We start from the raw sequence: 22,523 nt of genomic DNA on the forward strand, positions 1-22,523 counted from the left end.
CGCGGAACCTGTCAAAATAAATGGCCGACGCGACGCGAAACGAGTGTTTCCTTTTATTCACTTCGTCAATTTTATATAAAAAACAATAACCAATCATTAAAAAAAAGAAAAATATGTTAAATGCACTCTTTATATATTCATTTTCATTAATTCACAAGTTTTATTCTTCCCACATTTTTATACTTACAATTAACAACTAAATGCATCGGAGAATCTTACAATCATACGGGATTGAACACCTACCTAACCATACAACTAAATATACGCATAATTATAAATCGCACGCTTTAACATTAAGCCTCTCGGCTACGCAATCGATGGGAGAAATTTCCTATTTAAGAAACATCCCTTACCAATGAAATAAATTAGATCATGCGTGGATTTTACTTTGTAATTAATGTAAGTATGGATGTCAATGAATGAAATATATAAATAATTATTCTCACAGCAATATTTAATAATTTAATGAACTTAACTGCACTGCATAATAGTTGAGAGTAGTAAGAGTAAGTGAAATGGTAAGATAAGTGAACGACCATTAGTGTGAGAGAGAGAGAATAACTTGTGGTTTTCGAGTAGGTATCTACTTTATGTGCACGGCGTTCATTTTTTGAAAGAACTGGACTGAGTACTATTTGTTCAATATTCGCTTCTATTATTGACTTGTGTTTTGTACACTGCCGCGTTCTTATAACAATTACATGAGAAAGAAATTTCTCATTCCAATTTTTTTTACTCTTATTCCCTCTAAGACTATTTAAACAGTCTTGTTTAAGCTGATGAATGGGATAACTTGTGTTGAGTCCCAAAGTGTTCAGCTATGAAGCTTTTAATACTATATAGTGTGTACCTGTCACATATTATTCTATAAAGGAGTACTACACTGACTGCATAAATCATTTTTCCATTTTTCTCCGTGTAAGAGAGTCAAAATGAATTAGTTTGCAAAAATGACATTCATTCATATCAACCGAATTTTTTGTTACTAATTAAGTATACCCTTTAGGGTGTGGCTATTCATCTATATATTGTAAAATCAATATAGTCAAAGATGAATCCAAACCCATCGTGAACTCTTTAAGGAGCATTGATCTCATGCTGACTACAATATTCTAAGTGTTCTTTTCGATATCGTGAAAACAAATGAAATGCTTATCAACATTTAACATTAGAATATCATTACAAGAAGAAAACATAATGCTCAATGAACTTTTTTCACTTGAATAGTTCGCCCGCAGAGAGATAAGTCTTTACCTATCGAATCCATCGATTTGTTTTCTCAGGCCATGGTCCTGTTAAGTGATCGAGTTTCTTAATATGTCAATCGTGAATATAATCTAAATAAGCCCTGATTTCGAAATTGTTTTAAAATAAAATCTCTTGACTCACTTATTTGGTGAAATAGGATGTATTTAATTTTAATTTAACCTTTGATTATTGACTATAGAATCATTTTTTTTATAAGTTAATTTTAGACATTTTTATCTTTTTTTTGTTTAGCACAAGTTTTAAATAAATGTATATTTTACAGTAAATGTCTGATTTTATAAAACCAATAAGGATTTAGCAGCGAATGTTTATAATTTTAGTGTCACTGTTCAATTCCAAACCCCTCGTTTTAACCAATTGACTCTTATTACGTCAATCGAATAAAAGCTAAAATTAATCTAATTGTTTTAAGAGAATGTTCTTGACTCACTTTCTCCTCATATCATTACATTAACATCATGAAGAATATTACATCCTACTAATATTAACAACGTTCATTACATACAGTTTCAAAGAACAAAATTGTAAATAATATAAATTAAATGAACCATATGCGTTAATGTATATAGTCATCCTTTCGAGGTTTAAAATCATTTTCAATTCTTCCAACTTTACATCAACAGATTCAAATTATGCAATTTCAATATGAAAAACTGAAGATTAAGAATGCATTTAAGAAAATATTATTGAAATTTTAAACAAATCAATATGATATAGATTAGCCACTGTAACATCTTAAAACTAGTAAATGAATAAATATTACTAAAATAAATACTCACAGTGATTTTCATCCGTCGAAAGAAGATAATCCGATCTTCTCTCTTGGTCGTTGTTTTGAAGCCCTTCCTCTTCATTCTTATCCTCTTCCGTTACTAACTTGTTTTATTTATTTATTAAATACATTAATTACAGTTATTAACAACTCCAGATTACAATATTTCTAAATCGCAAGCAATAATTGTATAAGTCGCCGTTAATTTTTAAAACATAATTACAATAAAACAAAGTTTTATCCTTCGCGTTACTATTTATGTAGTTTCTTGATATCCCGCTTTCCTTCCTGTTCTTAACGCTGTCTTGTGTCTTCTCTCTCTGTTCCATTTGATGATCGTTCTCTTCTATCACTAAGTTGTTTTAGTAAGTTTTTCTTCTGGTCTTTCACAAGACGTCAATGTAGAATACGTCTCTAAAGCATAAATTTAATTTAATTAAAAAAAGACAGATAAACATATGTATAAATTCAAAAATAATTAGCGTATCATTTAATTTTTGGAAAAAGATAAAAATTTGAGGGATCCGAAAATCGTAACTACTTTTTTTCTATTCTGATGTATCACAAAATAGCAATACATTAATTTGAAAGTTAGCTTGAATGATTTATACTATTAAAATCCTTGCATATATTATGCTTCAATTATGTTCCTAAATATTATTAATTATGCTATATTTCTGCTCTTAAAAATGTTCTTTAAGCTTTTATTATGCCTCCCATTTGCAATTTGTCCCTCTACTTAATATTTATAAAAAAAAACATTCTAGATCTTAAAAATGAATTAAAAAATTTAAAACTTCTTTAGCGCTCATTGTTGCAGTACCTATTCCTAATTTTAAATATATAACACATTGAAATGTTACAAAAATATACCGACCAAAAAGTAATTTTACTGGTCCAATTTTTTAAAAAGTATAAACAGTAATTTTTCTCGCTAATGCTTACTGAATTGACAATTTTTTTTATAAATAAACTATTTGAAAACTCAATTACAAAAAATTATACCTCGAGTTATTAAATTATGCTTCATTTATATACTCAATAATTATAAAATTATAGACTTCAAGTTATTGACTTACGCGACATATTTGTTCAGACTGGATTATGCTGCTTTGCATACAAAGTATCCATTTTAATGCTTTCGTAAATTCCAATTAATAAACTTTATAAAAATAATTTTGAATTTTTAAATTTTTGAAATTTATCCTTTTATTCTCAAGCATATAATAATAATGTTCAAATCTCCATACGGATTTTCAAGCGTCAGCAAAGTAAAACTAAAGTAATCTTAAATCTAATTTTGTCAATGTCAAGCTAATAATCAACATATCCGAGATATTTATGACAATATTATCTCATTGTGCATAGCACTAATTTTTCATGTCAACGTTCCCGTACCTACGACAATATGAATATACCGACAGTGGGAAAAAATTCTCTCACTGACAACAATACAATTTATCAGTAGATATATTACACGACTACAAAGACGTAACATTAGTTCTATACTTTTTTAACTTCTATAAACTATTTCCCTCCAATTATTTTCCTTAAAGTATATTATTTATTAATGTTACTTCATTTAAACTTTGTACTATAATTATTCTTATAAAAATAGTATCTTCATTATTGATTTCCTAATACTGAAAATTAAATTAAAATATAATCAGAGAAGTAACATGTATGCTTAAATATTTAATTAAAATACGTTCCACGCGAGAAATTTATATATATATATATATATATATGAAGGTATAGGTATGTATGTGTACATATAATGAATAGGTGGACATAACCTATAAAGCCGCGCCAGTCGCTCCGGCGACGTCGAGTCGAGAGTCAAGTTCTGATGTTGTGTTATTGTGGGAACAAAGAAACGTGCTAAACAATTTACGTTTAGAATTCGAATCGTTCTCGTATTTGCTACATATATACATATACCCACCCACTTGCAATCACGCTCGTTTATTTCTATACTATAAATGGATACAACTCCACTGTTTCATGTACATGCTGTGTGAACGTCTTGTATCTCTGTGTATATGTATATGAAAGGAAACCAATCACACACAATGGGGAGTTAGTTCTCTTGGCTGTGTGTTAAAAATGAAATGGGGCATTGGGTGAAAGTACTCTTGGTACTCGGAGGTCTTATATCAGATCAGTCTGCCAGGAGCTGTTCAGGATGTGGTTCGTGTTATATTTACGAAGAGCTCCTGATGTGAGCCATTCGGAATAATATTTTTCTCGCTCACTTCATTTTATATATATATAGAAATAAAAAAAACAAACACCACGTGTTCATTTTTTAAAAAGTAAAAATTTGTTTTCTTCACATTATTAAATATTATTATTCTTAAAAAATGTCTATTATTAGAATATAAGACTTAGTTTTTTTCTTCACTTTTTTAAGTTATATTGACAAACGGTGTGTTTTGTGTTTTTGGGGGGTGTGTGTTGTGTAAGTGTGTGTTTTTACAGAAACAAAAAATGCAGTTGACAAGGACATGGGGTCTATTGTTTGTGGGAATTTTAACTTTGGCATGTTTCGTGAATGCCCTGGATAATGGATTGGCACGAACACCACCAATGGGGTGGCTAGCTTGGGAAAGGTTTCGCTGCAATACCGACTGTAAAAATGATCCTGACAATTGTATCAGGTAAGCAGCTGATATAACTTTAGGAAACATTCTTTTTTTCCATTTTTTTGTTTTCGTTTCCATCTAATTCAATATATTGGTCTTATAATAATATTATGTACTTTCCATTTCGATTTCCAGTACTTTTACTTTTCAGAGAGTTCAAAGAAAATGAAAGCGAATCGTTTAAGTGCAAGTTCCCTTTTTCATGTTTACATTTCTAATCTCTTGAACTTGTTTTCTGCTTCTTTTTTGTTTTTCCTTTTGCTTTTGTTCTGCGAGCCGCATTTTTTTTATTATAAAAGAGGACTTTTCTTTACTTTTATTATTTTGTTGTTTTTTAAACATTTTTATTTGTTCTATTTTTTTAATACTTCAGTTATAAATTATAAATTAATTTTAAAGAATAATTTCTTCTCTAAAAACCAACTAATTTTATAAAAGAGAACATCTTTCTTAATTTTATTATTTTGATGTTTTTAAAATATTTTTATTTTGTTCTATTTTTTAATACTTTAGTTATAAATTAATTTTAAAGAATAATTTTTTTTTCAAACAAAACTAAAGGATTTACGAGTTCTTTTATAAAATTTACTTTACCTGAGACGACATTAAAAGCAAAATTTTATTTCTTAAGTCTGGACTATTAATGTTTAATTATAATTAATTAATGTTAACATTAATTAATGTTTAGTTAATTAATTTTTATATTATAAACATATATTATTTAGGCCTTTTTTTACAAAAAATAATCATATAGTATTATATTATAAATATTATTATATTATAAATATTATTATATTATATATTAATAATATTAATAGTACCTAATCATAATAATAATTATAGTATACAATTTTTAATTTATATATATACACTATAAAAAATATCTTAGTTTAAGCCTGATTTTGACTAAAACAACTTATATTAGTAGAAATATTGACTGAATTTCATATTAGAAAACTGATTTTAAGACCTAAAATTGTCTTAATTTCATTTTAAGCCCAAAAATGAGTTAAAGTTAAAGAAAAACACATTTGAGCTGAAAATGATTTAAGACATTGTTTTTAGAGTGTATATTTTATAATTATAAAATTTTAAAAAATATATAATTTTGATCATTAGATGAAGAAAAAAATTGAACATTAGAAAATAATGAAATGTAAACTGGTTATTTAGGGAAACAGTATAAACTATTAAAGTGTGCAATTTCTGTCAAAATAAATCCACATTTATATAGATGGTGAAAGTGAAGTACTTTTAAATATTATTTTATATACAAAATTTTCCAGCAGTATTTTATTTACATCTTCATTTAAATTGCTTTCTTCTTTTATTTCCTAATTATTTCGTTTATTTTTAAATATTACTGAACTTTTAAGTAGTCATTTATCTTTTACTTCTTCGTTTTATTCATTATTTTGACATTTTCAGTTTGGTTTTATAATATTTTGCCTTTTAAAATTATTTTCAATGTATAATTAATTTTTATATTCTATTTTGTAAATTAAACTTTTAATTTTTTTCCGTATTCTTAATTTTTTTCTATATTCTTAAATTTCTTTTATATTATTCTCTAATTTATACTTTACAATAATCTTAGTCAAAAGTTTTATTATTACTTTTAAACAACTATTTAGTAGGGTAGAGTGGGGTAAAAAAGCCATGGTGTAAAAAAGCCATTTGAGTTTTATTTAAAAACTATTAAGCCGATTTATCAGCTGTTTAGAATATAAATACTATTAGGTAATACGCAACTTTTGAATCTAGTTTGAATGTTGTACCTAGATTAATATTGTTTTTATTGTAATTTTAATTTTTTGTTGCTTTTTTGAAAACATTTTGGTGAACTTTTCAAACATATTACAATCTGATTAAGTGAACGAATAATAAATGTAAATGTTTGTACATAAGGAGAAAAGTATACCGAAAACGTATACAATGTTAATTTTTGGAAATTGAACTGAATTAAAAATTTATTTTTGCTTTTTTAATAACTGGTCTTGGGTGTAAAAAAGCCAGGGCAAAAAATCCATTGAATATTTTGTGAAATTCACTTGTTTTCTATTTAAACTAACCTTCTTATTTTACAAAATTTCTCGTGTTTATTTAATAAAATTAATTAAACACGACGAAAAAGTAGTTCAAAGTGCATTCAAAAAATAAACAATGAATAAACGGTTGCAACGAAATATGTTATCTGTGGTGAAACTTAAAGAGAACTTCTAAAAAAGGTACGAAAAATTGGCAGTGCAAATCGAAAACAGGTAAACTTAATATAATTTTCAATTTTGCTTGCTAAAAACTCTTTCATAATTATTAAAATATTTTTCAAATAAAACTATTTGTCATATAATTAAAGGAAAACTATAAAAATACCTAAATTGATAACATGTTTTGCTAAAATCGTAGGGTGGCTTTTTCACCCCACCAGGTGGTGCAAAAAAGCCACTTGCAGTGCTTTCGTAAAACTCTTATAACTTAGTCCTTTCATGAGATAAAAAATATTTCCGTCAAGAATTTTCAAGCTTAATAACTAAACTTTCAATAACAATTGGAAATTTGAGAAAAAAATTTTAAATACAGATTTTACAGCATCAAAAGCAAAAATGTGGCTTTTTTACCCCACTCTACCCTATTGTTCTTCATTGTATTGTAAGGTTTTTTCATCCGTTTCTAACTAAATAAAAATTTTTTTTTTGCTTTTCTTTTTATTTTTTTTTTATTTTTCTCGTTTGAACTTGATTCTTAAACTTTTATTTTATAAAAGAAAAAAGCAAATAAATTTTTAAAAATCTAAAATAAAAAATTTTAATTAAATAAAAGTTTGATATTTTTAAGTTAATTTCTCTTTTTATTTGATATTTTTAATATTATTCCTCGATGATCAATTATAAAGATTTTATTTTTATATTTAATTATTATATAGGTATAATAAAAAAATTATTTATTTATACTCAACAAATATTTATAAATGAATTTTTTAAATTAAAATAAAGTTTTACATTAATATTTTAAATTAAAATAAAGTTTTACATTAATATTTTAAATTAAAATAAAGTTTTTAATTAACATTTTAAATTAAAATAATAACTTTTAAGTTCATACTTTAAACCAATCTATTATTTTGTGCATTATTGTGCCTCGAAGTTAATAATCTTTTTGCATATTCATTTAACTTATATATTCTCATCTTTCGTCAGAATTTTTATGAATCTTTTTCAGTAATTTCTCTCTTTTTATTTATTTTTTTCCTTTTCTTTATCCTTTTAAGTTTAAAATATGTCCTTCTTTTGTAGTACCAATAATAGTTGACCTCTGACTGTATTTTTTCGTTTAAATAAATAATAATTATAACAATAATAATAATTATAATCATAATAATACTAAAACAATAATAAACGAATTATAATTTTAATATGGCATGTCACAGTCTCTATTTTTAAATAGGTCTTTAAGGTTGTGTAAATTTAGAAGATTAACCTATAAACCAATAAACTACTAATTTTTAAATCGATTTGATCGATTCAATTTATTTCTTATTTTCAAATCGTTAATAATTTTAAATTATGATTATTAAATTGTTCTCACGAAATATGTTCAAATCCAGTCGAAATTTTATTTTCAAATGATTTTAAAAATTTTAAAGCCGTTAAAAATTATTATTTTCACACAATGAACCATTATAATCTATTTTTGTTCCCAATCGGTAAAACTAAGTTCACGCCAATTAAATACAGTAATATACTTTCACTCATTCGACACATCGACATTTAGCTAATTTCATTCATGGAAAGGAAACTTTTCATTATAAATGAAGTTCACACTTAAAACTATTTAGCGCCAAATTTAGAATATACTAGTGATTTAGAAAATACTCTTTTTTAGTATTTGTGACGCTCTCCCAAGAAAGGTACCAAAGTTGCAAAAAAATTTAGGTTATGTTCATAATTTTTGGATTAAAAATACAGAAAAAGAAACAATTATCCACTATTAGAAATTAATGACATTCAAATTTTTTTTATGTAACAAAAATATTCTAAAAATTGGTTTCAAATTTAAATAAATATAAAGAACCTTGTTATTAAGATAAAGACGCAAACATAACCGTTTTCTTCTTCTTTCTTGTGGGAGAGTGTCATAAATTTCAGAATTTCCTTTCTGAAAAAAGGAAATTATTTCATTCAATTATAATTGAATTGTATAAGAAAAAGAGACAATTTTGTAACTTCTTGTTTCATTTCTTATTTAAACATCAGTGTTAATTTAATTTATTATTTCTCTCTATATTTACTTTGGAACAATTCTCTTAAATGATTGTGAAAACGATGGTGATAAATTACATAAATAATAATGTGATGATGAAGACACAAGTTTTTAATAATGTATATATATATATAGGTATATAAGGTTTGAAAACAATGGAGTGTGAATATCACATGGGAGTGTGTGATGAGACCTTGCAAAAAATACAGTTATTATATTTATGAGGATGCAATTTTATTCACATATATATTAAATGTTCTCTTCCCGATTGCAAATCATAATTTTATCCATAACCATTTATAATTATGTATGTGTAAAAAGAGGAAAAAATAGGAATTAGTTCCTTGTTTTAGAATGAAATGTTAATTTTTTAATTACATCTTTCAATTCTGTTTTTTTTTCATAAAATTTGCAATACAATCTTTCCCTGTCATTTTTCAATTTTTTACGGTTTATGTAAATTTTACGAAATGTTTTTTTCTTAGACGGAAACGAAAAAATCACTTCGAAATTCCAATATTAAAATTTTAATAAACGAACAAAAAATTTTGATGAAATTCCAACTGGATTTGAAAAAATTTCACTGCGTAAACTATTTTTTACAGACTTGTAAAATTAATTTTTGACGTAAATGTGAATATTAATAAGCGACTATATTGATATTTAATGAAAACTAATCGAAAGCTCGAGAGTGAATTTAGAATTAAAAAAGAAATATATATGTTAAATATCGAGTCATTTAGAAAGTGTCCAGGTTGTCGCGCAGAGAACTAGGTCGCTTTTTGAAAAATAAAAATTCGCACTTGTACTGCTTTCTTTGCGTGTATCAAGGACACGAATCCTTGAAGTGTGTGAAGAAGGAATTATAAATACTTTTTTCAAGATTTATTATGCATGTTACATAAAATTAGATTTTAAGTTATCAGTTGCAAGATGTAAATATGACAGGAATATTAAAAAGAACTTCTAGGTCTCTACCCATCATCTTTCTCAATCTCTTTGTAACAAGAATTTCTTTTGTTTTGTGGCGTATGTCTGATCTCATCGAGAGAGAGAAAAAATAATAATTCTGTTTTAGCAAAAATAATATTTTTATTTTTCACATACTTTACTGTTTCTATTCTTAAAATTTTAATATGTATGTAAAGTTAGATTTGAAATTTTTATAATTTTCTTTTAAAAAATAATAACAGGGATCACAAACTGTCACATTTTTAAAATTTTGTCACCTATTTATATATTTTTAACCTATTTTCATGTATTTTCTAAATTTTCATGTCCTCGAAGTTAGCTTCGATCCTTAATTTTTTTAAATTTCCATCGGTTAAAATCTTTTGAAATTTGATTCATCTTATTTTGAATTAAGCTCAAATTCAGTTGATCCGAATTTTAATTTATCCTAATTTTAAAAAATAAAAATTTCAAATTCTAATCCTAATCAATCTCAAAATCAAATAATTTTAAAATTCAATTCATGTAATTTTTTATTCACATTAATTTTAGGAACAATTTAGCAAAAGCTGATAACCTTTTTTTATTTAGATTAACATAACTTTTATGACATTAACTTATGCTCCGTATTTCAAAAGAATCTAAAATTCAATTAATCAAAGTTTGATTTATTTCTAATTTTTATAATGATAAAAAATCAGTTCTGTCAATAATTTTTAAATATTTCACCTATTTCAAAAATAGAAGACACTATGATGTTATAATTTTCTGTATTCGGCTCAAAATTTCTGAAGTGTGACACTAATTTTTCGATTGAGAGATTTTTATATGTCATATCAATAATTTTATAGTATTTTCGTATCAAAATATAATCCCAAGTTGTTTTGCAAATATTCAATTTTGTTAAGTTATTGTTTAAACAATTTTTAAGCATCAAATTTAAAAAAAAATTCTAATACCGTTCTATTTAATAGTTTTTTTGTAAAATTTTGTATGAATAATATATACAATAATCATGCTTTCGAACAAAAATATTTGTTCATAATTTGTTTAAAATAGCAAACAATTATAAACAAATAGAAATAAAATAAACTTTTCCGCCTGATTTCGTATTTTTTCTGGTCAACTATGATCCCCTGTTTTATTAGAGTAAAGTAATAAGTAATAAATCAAAGGCAATTTTAAGGGAAACAACAAAAATATGTAACCGAAGTTCACAATGTCTTTAAAAACGAAAAATTAAAAGAAATTTTATAAATTAATTCATCATCCCAAATTTTGATCTGCACAATAATTTTTAAGAAATTAACCATCTCTCAAATAAGAATATAGTTACACACAAATAATTTAAATTTAAAGCTAAAATAATAAATGTGACGCGCTCCCAACTAAGAAGCAAACAATTTTAGGTTATGTTCATAATTTTTGGATTAAAAATACAGAAAGAGAAACAATTATGTATTACTAGAAATGAATGACATTCAAGTCTTAATTACAACAAAAAATATTTTAAAAACTGGTTTCAAAATTTAAATAATAAAAAAGAAACTTATCAAGATAAAGACACAAACATAACCTATAATTCGTTTATTTCTTAGGTACTTGGAAGCGATTCAAAAATATTTTCTTATATTTTAAATTTCGATTTTAAAAACCTTGCCCAGCTTCTGCCTCATAAAAAAAATAAGAAAAACGTAGAAAATAAATAAAAATACTCACGTTGAGAATACTTTGGCAAACATATGCTAGAGCGAAAAGAACGAAACTCTGTGATGGAAAAAATGACTAATTTAGTAAAATTATAAAATTATATCGTTAAAAATCACAATATCATATAAACAAATAAAGATGCAAGAAACTAATTTACTATTTTTTTCTCTCTTTTCTTCATTTTACAGTGATCGACTATTTAGAACAATGGCAGATATTGTCGTATCGGAGGGATACGCCGATGCTGGATATGAATATATTAATGTAGATGATTGTTGGTTGGAAAAGGATAGAGATTCAACTGGTCAATTAGTACCTGACAGACAAAGATTTCCATATGGAATGAAGAGTCTGGCAAATTATGTAAGTTTTTTTTTCTAATTTTTGTTTTCTTTTTTTATAATAAAAATTCCATTGACCCATATACAAAAAAAGTGTATATACTATTGAGAAACAAAAAGTGTTGTTTCTCTTTTTTTTATTTTCTTGAATTCATTAGCGTATGAATAATATTGAAATCGTTACGAAATATTTTTTTTTCAAAACTACTGAAATAACGTTTGCTTATTTTACACTTCTTATTCCTTTTATTAATTTCTTTCTTTTTTTTTCTTCAATTGGGTAAATTTTTTATTTTCCTTGGTACTCTCTAAATTTTAATTAGTATTTATAAGGATGTTTACTAATTTGACATTTTGCTTTTGAATTAGCAAATTTTACTACCAAATAGTAATTTTTACTTGTTTATTAGCAAAATTTACTAATTCAAAAGCAAAAAGTCAGTCACTAATACAAATTAGTAAACATTTTTCCCCTTTTGTCCCCTTATTTCAATTTTATCACCTTTTTCACCTTTTTTGACGATTTGTCACCTTTTTCACCTTTTTCTAATCAAAGATAAACAATTTTTTCTTTTTTTGAAATCTTTTTCAAACTGTAATCATAAAATTTAAACTCAATGTTATAGAATTCAGTGAGTTTTATTTTTGATTAAGATTAATAAGACCACAACATAATATAAATATGTTTTTTTATGTTAATGATTTAAATAATATAGATATCGTAAAGAATTTTATAAATTATAAGGTGGTTCATTCAACAGAATGCAGACCTTTAGATAAATATTTAATTAACATTCAAATAATTAAAATATTATTATTTTCAAAAGTAATACAATTTTTCGCAGAAATCCAATTATTCAAAAATTTAAAGGACATAATTCTTGTCAAAATTTTAATTCTCTTTATAAATAATAAAATTCTTCTTCAAAATTCAATTACTTCCAAAAATTTTAATAAAATTCTTGTCAAAATTTCAATTATTTGCAAAAATTTTCCTAAATTCAATGATATTCAATATCTACTATTTTAATAAAATTCTCCAAAAGAATTCAATCATTTAAAAAATATTTTATTAAAATTCTACGAAAACGTTTAATTATTTTCATAAATAATAAAATAATTTCACAGGAATTCTTTTATTGACAAATTTTTTATAAATTTCTTCACAATAATTCCATTATTTTCATAAATATTCAAACTCATTGTAGAATTTCAACTATTTTTAGTATAATTTTAATCGAATACCTCGAAAAATATTATTTTTAAAACTTTTATTTAAATTCATCGAAAGAATTTAATTATTTAAAAATTTCGTAAAATTTAATTGTAAACAAATACATTTAAAAATTCTCAGAATTTTTTTAAAAATTATTGTAAATAATTGATTTAAAGAAGAATTTTCGTTAAAAAATTCTAGAAAATAATAATTGAATTGAAATGATGAAAATTATTTTGAAGAAGTTACAGTAAAAATATTTCTTACAGTAGAAAATAATCATCTTATTGCTCGGCCATCTTTAATTAATTATAAATTGTTGAATTTGAAAAAGATTTGAATTTGAATGTTTTGAAAATCCTAATTCCTATAGAAAAATAATAATTATTAAATATTTTTAAAAAAAAGAAGTTATTACTGTTTTCGAATTTTAATTTTACTGTTAAAGAAATTCGTAAATAAATGTAATAGAGTGAATCGCAGAATATTCGTTAGGGGAAAAGTCAGGAAAAAACAAAATTACATTTTTGTGGCAACTTTGATTAAAATTGAATCATTTTTAAAAAATGTTATAGATGCTATATGATAAAAAGTTTGAATTATATATGCAAGTTGTATAAACAAATAAATTTTTGTCCCCTTTTTGAGGAAAAAACTTTCCCTTTTTACCTTTTTTGAGGAAAAAATGTACTGTAATGCCTGTTTTACTAATTCAAATTTAGAGAGTAAAAATTATTTATAAGAATTTTTACTTAATTATAGAATAAAATTGTTGAAAATATTCAACAATTTTGTTAATTAACAATTTGTTGATTTTATAATTAACATATAATTCCGCCTGAATTTTCAATTTTTTAATCATTGTATTTTTTTCGTCAACATTAAAATTAAATTTTTCTTCTTTTTCTTTCTATGGTATCAAATATTTAAAAATACTAAAAAAATATAAATTACATTTCACATTGTTAGGTACATTCGAAAGGATTGAAATTCGGAATTTATGAGGATTATGGAAATTACACGTGTGCAGGATATCCGGGAGTTCTCGGTTACTTGGAGACTGACGCTGCAACATTCGCATCCTGGGATGTTGATTACGTTAAATTAGATGGATGTTATGCTCATCCTAGTGAAATGGATCGAGGTAAAATCATCAAAAAGAATTATCTAACTTTGGTAACATTTTCTTTCTTCAAATTAGTAACACTTTCATTATTTAAAATTAATAGCTCTTTTTAAAACTTGTAGCCCATTTTCTTTTTAAAATTTTGTAACATTTTCCTTTTCTAAATAAGCAACTTTTTTTATCTTAAATTAATAATTTATACTTTTTTTCAATTAACAACATTTTCTTTCTTGTAAATTAGTAACTTTTTCTTTATTCAATTAGCATAAGTTTCTTTTCAAAATTTGTAACTTTTTCCTTTCTTAAATAAGCAACATTTTCTTTCTTAAATTAGTAACTTTTTCTTTTTTCAAGTAGCAATATTTTCTATTTAAAATTTGTAACTTTTTCTTTTTTTAAATAAGCAACATTTTCTTTCTTCAAACTATTCTAATCTTTCGGCGATAAAAATTCTTTTGTGCAAAGAAAAAACATTTTTTCGCATCACAATTTAACATAAACTTTACGAAACCATCGAAGAAGCAAGAAAAAAAATTTATAATTTAATTAAAATTGTTATTGTTAATAAAATTCTAAATTTATTAGTCATAGAAAATAATTTCCATCAACTTGAATTGTCAGCATATTTAGTGAAAGTAAAACTGAATGCGATAATTTTATACATGTATAATTAATAGTTAATAAATACTATGCTATTATTTATTATTAATAAATATTTATTTATATTTATGATCTTATTTATTATTAATAAATATTTATTTATATTTATGATCTTATTTATTATTAATAAATATTTATTTATTATTAACAAATATTTATTTATACTAATAATTTTATTTATTATTAATAAATATCTATTTATGTAAACAATTTTATTTATCATTAATAAATATTTATGCATATATAAATACAAATTTATTAATGGAGGAAGAAAACACATCGATTCAAATTTGAAAATTTTTCCAGGATACCCGGAATTTGGATTTCATTTGAATCGAACCGGACGGCCAATGATTTATTCCTGCAGTTGGCCTGTTTATCAAATTTACGCTGGCATGCAGGTAATTCAAATAACAATTTAATTAATTTAACTAATCAATAAATTAAATAACAATTTAAATCATTAAACTTCAGTTGACAATTCTTTTTTGCCACGCCGTTGACATACTGCTCAATAATGTGACCATTATTGCCCTAGGGTAATAACGAGTACTTTATTAACCTGTGAGGGTGGCCAATAAAGTGCCCATTATTGCCCTAGGGAAATAAGGGGTACTTTATTGACCATTACTGCCCTAGGGTAATAAAGGATATTTTATTGACCTATGAGCGCAATAAAGCCCATTATTACCCTAGGGAATAAATGGGAACTTTATTGACCATTATTTCCCTAGAGTAATAATAGACACTTTACTGACCATTATTGAAGAACAATTTTTATTCATTAAATCTGAATTGAATTAATTCTCAATCCTGATAAAAATGACCCAGTGTGGCAACAAATGTTACAAAAAAAACTTTCATTTCGTAAAAAAATGCAGTTCAATTCGTTAATCAAAAAAGTATGTTTTCGCAAATATCTCCAAAAATGAAAATTCAAGAAAAAAAACTTTCATTTCGAAAAACAAATGAACAAAAAAAAAACATTATTTTCGAAAACTGTTTCGCACAAAATAATTAGCAAAAGAAAAGAATTCTGCTAATAATTTTCGAAAAATGACACCCGAAAGGTTATTCAACTGCCGCCGAAATTGTGTCAGTTTGAAGGAAAGTTAGAAAGTTGAGAGAATATATTTGTGACAACAGAAGGTATTATTAAATATTGCCGTCTTCCTAATAATAGACTTTGATTATTAAAGGAAAAGAAGAAACAACAAAACAAAAAAAAAAAAAGAATACTAAAAACCCACTAATGAAGAAAATGGGTGATTAAATCTCATTTTCTCATGTCATTAAACAAATGAAATTTGTTTGTTTTTTCTTTCTTTTTTGACGTACCATGTAATTTTCCTTTCTAGCCAGATTTCAAGGCGATAATACGACACTGCAATTTGTGGAGGAATTTCGATGATATTCAAGATTCATGGAATAGTCTCGAAACAATTATTGATTACTACGGCAATAATCAGGATGCAATTGTACCAAATGCTGGACCCGGTCATTGGAACGATCCCGATATGTTAATTATCGGTAATTTTGGTTTAAGTTACGAGCAAAGTAAAACGCAAATGGCACTTTGGGCAATACTTGCAGCGCCACTTTTAATGTCCGTTGATTTACGAACAATTAGGCCCGAATATAAGGCAATTTTGCAGAATAAAAAAATTATTGCCGTCGATCAGGATCCACTTGGAATACAGGGACGAAGAATTTACAAGGTTTGTTTTTTTTCTCCTCTAAAAGGTTTTCTCTCTCTCTAGCTTTGTTTTGGATTTTTTTAATTCCAACAAACGAAATTAATTTTTTCAATTGAAATTATTTCTTTCCAGCATAAAGGCATTGAAATTTGGGCGAGACCAATAACGCCAATTGATCAATCTTATTATTCATATGCAATTGCATTTTTGAATAGAAGAACTGACGGAACTCCGTCTGATGTTTCGGTGACGTTAAAGGAACTCGGTTTGCAATATCCTGGTGGCTATCGAGTCGAGGTAATTTTTATCAATTTTTATTTCTTCTTTTATTGCCGCATTGCAAAAATATAATTTCAACATCAGTATTTTATTTCCGTTCAGGAAAAATTTTTAGATAAAACATCTTTTAACATTCTCATCGCATTCGAAAGTATTATAAATGATAATTATTATAAAAAAAAAATATTAAAAGATAATGGGAGCCTTCGTCAGTGACAGTTTATTTTTTTAAAAAAAGTTTTAACTTTTTTACAACGACAGTAAATTAAACAAATTTTTTTAAATGAATTCATTCTTTTATATTTATAATTATTTAGTCATCTGCAGACTTCGCACTCGATAATTAATTTTAAAATAAGTACCAAAAAGTAGCTTCCAAACTAAAAAAAAAGTAGCTATAGAAAAATTAAACTTGACAACAACAAAAAACTCGTTTTAGAAACTTCACAAAACTGACAAAAATTTCATTCCATATTTTTTATTCTCCTGACTTTTTCCTAATTTTTATCAAAAATATTTACTTCTTTCTTATCATGCTAATAAATTAAATTCCTCCAACGAATTTCATATTATTCATGAAAGAATTTAAATATTTATAAAAAGAATTTAATTCGTGCGAAGAATTTTATAAAAAATTTTTAATAATTGATTTCTTTCGACTAATTTTATGCAAATTTTAATTTAAATAATTGAATTCCTGAGAAATTTTTATTATTCATGAAAATAATTGAATTCTTATGAAGATTTTTTCAAAAATTTTTTAAATAATTGAATTTCTGTGAAAAATGTTATTTATCGACATAATTGAATTATTTCGAAAAATTATTTATGTAAATTATTCAATTCTTGGGAAGAATTTAATTAAAATCTAAAAAAATAATTGAATTATTTCAAAAATTTTTAATTTAAATTGTATTTAAAATGATTAATTTCTTTCGAACAATCTTATTAAAATATTTGAAAATAATTAGAATTCCTGTGAAAAATTCTAATATTTTTGTAAATAATTGATTTTTTCGAGGAATTGAAATTAAATTTTTAAAAATAATTACATTTATTTGAGCAATTCCCATAAAATTGAATTAAAAATAATTCAAATCATGCGATGAATTTTATTGTATATGAAAATAATTGAATAGTTGCAAAGAGTTTTATTAAAAATTACAAAAATAATTGAATTCCTGAGAAGAATGTTATTATTTAATGAAAATAATTGAATTCTTGGTTATAGAATTTGATCAGACATTTTTTAAAAAAATTGAATTTCTATGAAATATGTTATTATTAATGTAAGTATTTGAATTATTATGAAGAATTGTAAAAAAATTTTGTTAAATAATTGATTTTTTCGAAAATTTCTTGAAAATGCTATTCTAAATTAATTGAATTCCTGTGGAAATTTTTTTATTTATATTGAAAATAATTGAATTTTGGATGAATTTTATCAGTTTTTTATAATAATTGAATTCTTTTGCGAAATTTTTTGAAAATACTAGATATTGAAAATAATTGAATTACGAATATTTTTTGAAAATAATTGAATCGTTATAAAGAATTTGATTATAATTTTTGAAAATAGTTTTTTGATTTCTATAGTATTAGCGAATTTAAAGTAGTGGAAATTCTCAAAAAACAGAAATAGTAGCTTTTAGTTTCTGAAATCTAAAAAAAGTATACCCAAATAGTAGCATAACGTAAAAAAATAGTAAATACTTAGTAGGTTTTAGTAGATGAGTGCGAAGCCTGCATCTGAATAATGTATTTAGTTTTTTTTTAAATATATTTAATATTTATTTTTCTTTAATTATAGTAATAAATACTTCCAAAGCAATTTAATAAATTAATAAAAATAATCAATATTTTGAATTTCCCGTTAAATTTTAATTCTGATATTATAAGCAATATTTGAATTTTTTGCGACTTTTGGTTACTTTTTTCTCCAGATGGCGCCAAGCACACAAGTTTTGCTGGCAACACTGATTTTTTGCGCAAAAAAGATGAAATATAAATTTTTGTTTCAGGACTTGTACGAGGATGTCGATTACGGAATTCTCACGCCATTGACAAAAATCAAAGTCAAAGTAAATCCATCGGGAGTTGTAATTTTAAGATGTGATTTGCAAGTCGATGATTTGTATCTTGCTGATCAATATACGCCGTACGTGCCTCTAAATCAAGTCTTCAAGGAAAGAAACAGTTTCAAATAACTTGCCAGTTAGATTTTTAGTTTCATTTCGTGTTTTTTTTTATAATTTAATTGTTTTTTCTACCCGAGAAAAAGAAACTTTATATAGCAAAAAAAAGAAAGAATCTTTCTTTCAAAAGAAAATGTTACCATAATTTTTTTATATAAGAAAAACGTAGAGTACAATATTACTTTGTATGATGTATCTTTACGTATGTACATATGTGATACATATTATTTACGAAGTTATGAAATTAAAATTTAAAAAAAAATACAAGAAGCACTGGTTTTTAATTAAGTCGAAGGAATGCGATTCAATCGATTGCTACTACACTTGTGTTTTACTGATTCAATCATTTATAGTTTAGTTTTAATCGTTACATTCACTCCTACGGATTCTCGTTCTGGGAGAGTTGCTCTGCTATACATATAGATTGACTTTAAGGAGCGAACTCAAAGAGTTTTATCGTATTATAAATGTTTTTTTTTCGAGGATTATGGTTATGTTTCCGAGTCAATGAATTCGTTCAAGGATTTTTTCAATTTTTTGTTGTTAACTATTCTGATTAAATTTTATTTACATGGCACATGGTGTGTGTGTAAATTTTTATTTATTTTTTCGTTGCGTCAGATTATTTTGCAATATCAATATCATGGCAAACAGGAATGTTTGTTTATTTTATTTAGAAAAAATCCATGGTCAGACACTTTTAAGATATTATTTAGAGTCGCCTAAAATTAGCACTCGCAACGATGAGTCTAACATAAACAAAAAATTATTTAAATTTTTATCAATGGTAATATCAGAGAAAAGCTAAATATACCAAAAATTTAGGGCGGTGGAAAATGTCCAAGCATTGTTTTCCTTAGTCTGAATATATTCCTGAGTAATAAATAAAATATAAACGATAATAATTGTTTATTATAGTTGAACATCAGTTGACATAATTTTCGAAAAAATTGTAATTTCATATAAATTTAATATAATTAATCTAATTTCCAAAAAAATATAGGGGGGGGGGGTAGAAAATAGATGAAATACATTTTCAGAAATTACCAATCCACACTTATGACATCTTATCGCATTGTTAAATTCAATAGTTTTACCATAAGTAAGCATTCTATTTTGATATTTATTAGACAGTCCTAACCGCGCTAGAATTTTTTTTATGATTGATAGGTATTTTTACTCTAAGATATTTTTGGGTGCCCTCAAACAATGCTAATTGTGGTAAAATTTGCAAAAATAAAGATTCATTTAATCTTTTAAAGTCCTCTAAATACAAACCAGTCTCGTAAGCCTTTACCCATCGTTCTTTATTTTCAATAAGGTGCGGGACCGATAATTCCATCCAACTTACTGACTCTTATCTCCAATTAATTGAAAAATTTTTTTAACTTGCGTCCACCGATTGTATTTATTTGTCAAAAGTTTATTTCCCATTCAAAAAATTATTATTTAATTATTTAATGAATAATAGTAGGGTGATGTGGGGTGATGTGAAACATGGGGGGATGTGCAACACCGCCGATTTCTGATCTACAGTTCGATATTGAACAGAGCCAAGTATTGCCATTTGTTTGTGTCCTCAATAGCTTGTTTTTGATATAAAACTCACGAGACAGCTCGCAGCTAGGTTTGCTGTACGTAAGTTGACTTAAATTTCTCGAGAAGGAAATATTTCTCGTGCTTTACATTTCTAGTCGTTTCGTGAAGGGTTTTAATTTATTTTATAGATAAGAATGTGTTTATTGTTGCTTTTTTAAGTGTTTTTAAATATCTTTTTATATTTTGTGTTTCCATTGCATTGAATTGCGTACAAATCATTTTTTGCAAAATACCATATTTGGGGTGATGTGCAACACTTTTTTTTGGGGTGGACGTAACTACATTTACGTGCCATAACTGCGATTCACATGATGAATAAAAAATTCTTAGTTATTTTCCTTTAATTATATTTCTCATTCAGTTATTAATAAATAAAAAATTAAACAAAAAAAATTTTTTTTTCTTTGGTGAAATCTCTACTTTTCAGAGGTCAACTATACCTCAGTAAATTTTTTTTGGCAGATTTTGATTAGTTTGCATTAAAAAAGCCTAAAATTAATAATTAAAGAGATTTTCATCGATATTTATGCATTACATACCTGAATTTTACTGGTGTTGCACATCACCCCAACTTTTTTGGAAAATGCAAAAACAGACGTTTTTGAAAAAGCGAAAAGTTTGTAGGAAAAATTTAAAATTCTGAAAATCTAATAATGCAGAAATATTCTATTATAATGCCTCTAAGTCATTCAATTTTGAAATATTTAAAAATTTAATTATTTGACATGTTTTTCGTCCAACGAAAAAAAACGTTGCACATCACCCCACATCACCCTAAATAATTAATAAATTTAATTAATTTAAAATTAATAAATACCTAATATTAGTAATTAATTCATTACTAATTTCTTTTAATAGTAAACTAAATGCTTTTGATAATTAAAGAATATACTTTAAAGAGCTATTCTTTTGTCCCAAAAGAAATCCATTTAAATAAATAATAAAAGGAAAGTAACTTTTATATTATAGCAATTTTTGTTTGTTAAAATTTTTCATTGCGATTTTGTATTATTTTGGTGAATTTTTAAAAAATTAAATTATTGTAGCTCAATATTTTAATTTTAATCTTTTTTAATATAAAAAATTTTTTTTACACATTACAAAAATTAATTCTGAAGTAAGTAAAATTTAATTTTAATTATTTTTCTTTATTGTATAGTAATTTTTAAAAAATATTTAAGGAAGAATAATTTTTTTTACTTGAACATCCAAAACTTTATTAGGAAAATGATAAAACTTCTAATTTACCGACATTTCGTCAAGTGTCCTTTTAGTAAGAAAAGAATATATCACTATCTATTCTTATACTAGTAGACCCACACGGAGAGAAATCTGTTGCGAATAATGCATAGAGTAGAGGTTATGAATATAGCATAAGCACTTACTAGTGAAAAGTATAAGAGGTCCGCCTGAATATCAGTCGACTCCGCCTAATATTCAGGCGGACTCGAGCAATAAATAGGCTCTCTGTTAGGATTTTAGCATCAAAGAATCTATGGAAAAAGTATATGAAAAGTTTCGAGCATTAATCCTAACAGATTTCTCTTCGTGCAGTGAACAAAAACTAATTGAAATAAATTAAAAAGAATTCACAAAGAGTTTCAGTGAATCCCGCTTTGTGACAAATACGAATTGGAGCTATGTTGCAATTTTCCTGAATTCGTCAAACTGTATTGAACTTCCAAACCTTCTATTCTTACTAATTCAATGGACAAGTTTTTTGGGGCCTTTAATAATTTTTTTTTAATTCTTCAGCACGAATTCAATGCATGCCTTGGTCATTTCTTACGAATGCGAATTCGT

At 25.0% G+C, this 22,523-nt stretch overlaps 1 protein-coding gene and 1 long non-coding RNA gene across 6 annotated transcripts in view; one reads left to right on the forward strand and one right to left on the reverse strand.

The window, feature by feature from the left end:
- The window catches only part of LOC122498484 (alpha-N-acetylgalactosaminidase), a 31,693-nt gene extending 12,302 nt beyond the window's left edge, over positions 1-19,391 (forward strand). Inside the window, exons 1-8 of one of the 4 annotated variants that reach the window (XM_043606236.1) lie at positions 3,840-4,356; positions 4,523-4,701; positions 11,796-11,970; positions 14,134-14,308; positions 15,257-15,351; positions 16,309-16,668; positions 16,780-16,944; positions 18,948-19,391. In XM_043606236.1, the coding sequence (XP_043462171.1) occupies positions 4,532-4,701; positions 11,796-11,970; positions 14,134-14,308; positions 15,257-15,351; positions 16,309-16,668; positions 16,780-16,944; positions 18,948-19,133 (1,326 nt within the window). In that variant the 5' untranslated portion in view covers positions 3,840-4,356; positions 4,523-4,531 and the 3' untranslated portion in view covers positions 19,134-19,391. Of the gene's footprint in view, positions 1-3,839; positions 4,357-4,522; positions 4,702-11,795; positions 11,971-14,133; positions 14,309-15,256; positions 15,352-16,308; positions 16,669-16,779; positions 16,945-18,947 lie in introns of those variants that run through there. The other 3 variants (XM_043606235.1, XM_043606239.1, XM_043606238.1) reach the window with 3 other exon arrangements.
- LOC122498487 overlaps positions 746-22,523 on the reverse strand; it is a 139,961-nt gene continuing 118,183 nt past the window's right edge. For both annotated transcript variants that reach the window (XR_006301233.1, XR_006301232.1), the window contains one exon: positions 746-2,455. This is a non-coding gene — a long non-coding RNA (uncharacterized LOC122498487). The remainder of the gene's footprint in view (positions 2,456-22,523) is intronic.

The sequence above is a fragment of the Leptopilina heterotoma genome, unplaced genomic scaffold, assembly GCF_015476425.1.
Source record: "Leptopilina heterotoma isolate Lh14 unplaced genomic scaffold, ASM1547642v1 Lhet_15, whole genome shotgun sequence".
NCBI lineage: Eukaryota > Metazoa > Arthropoda > Insecta > Hymenoptera > Figitidae > Leptopilina > Leptopilina heterotoma.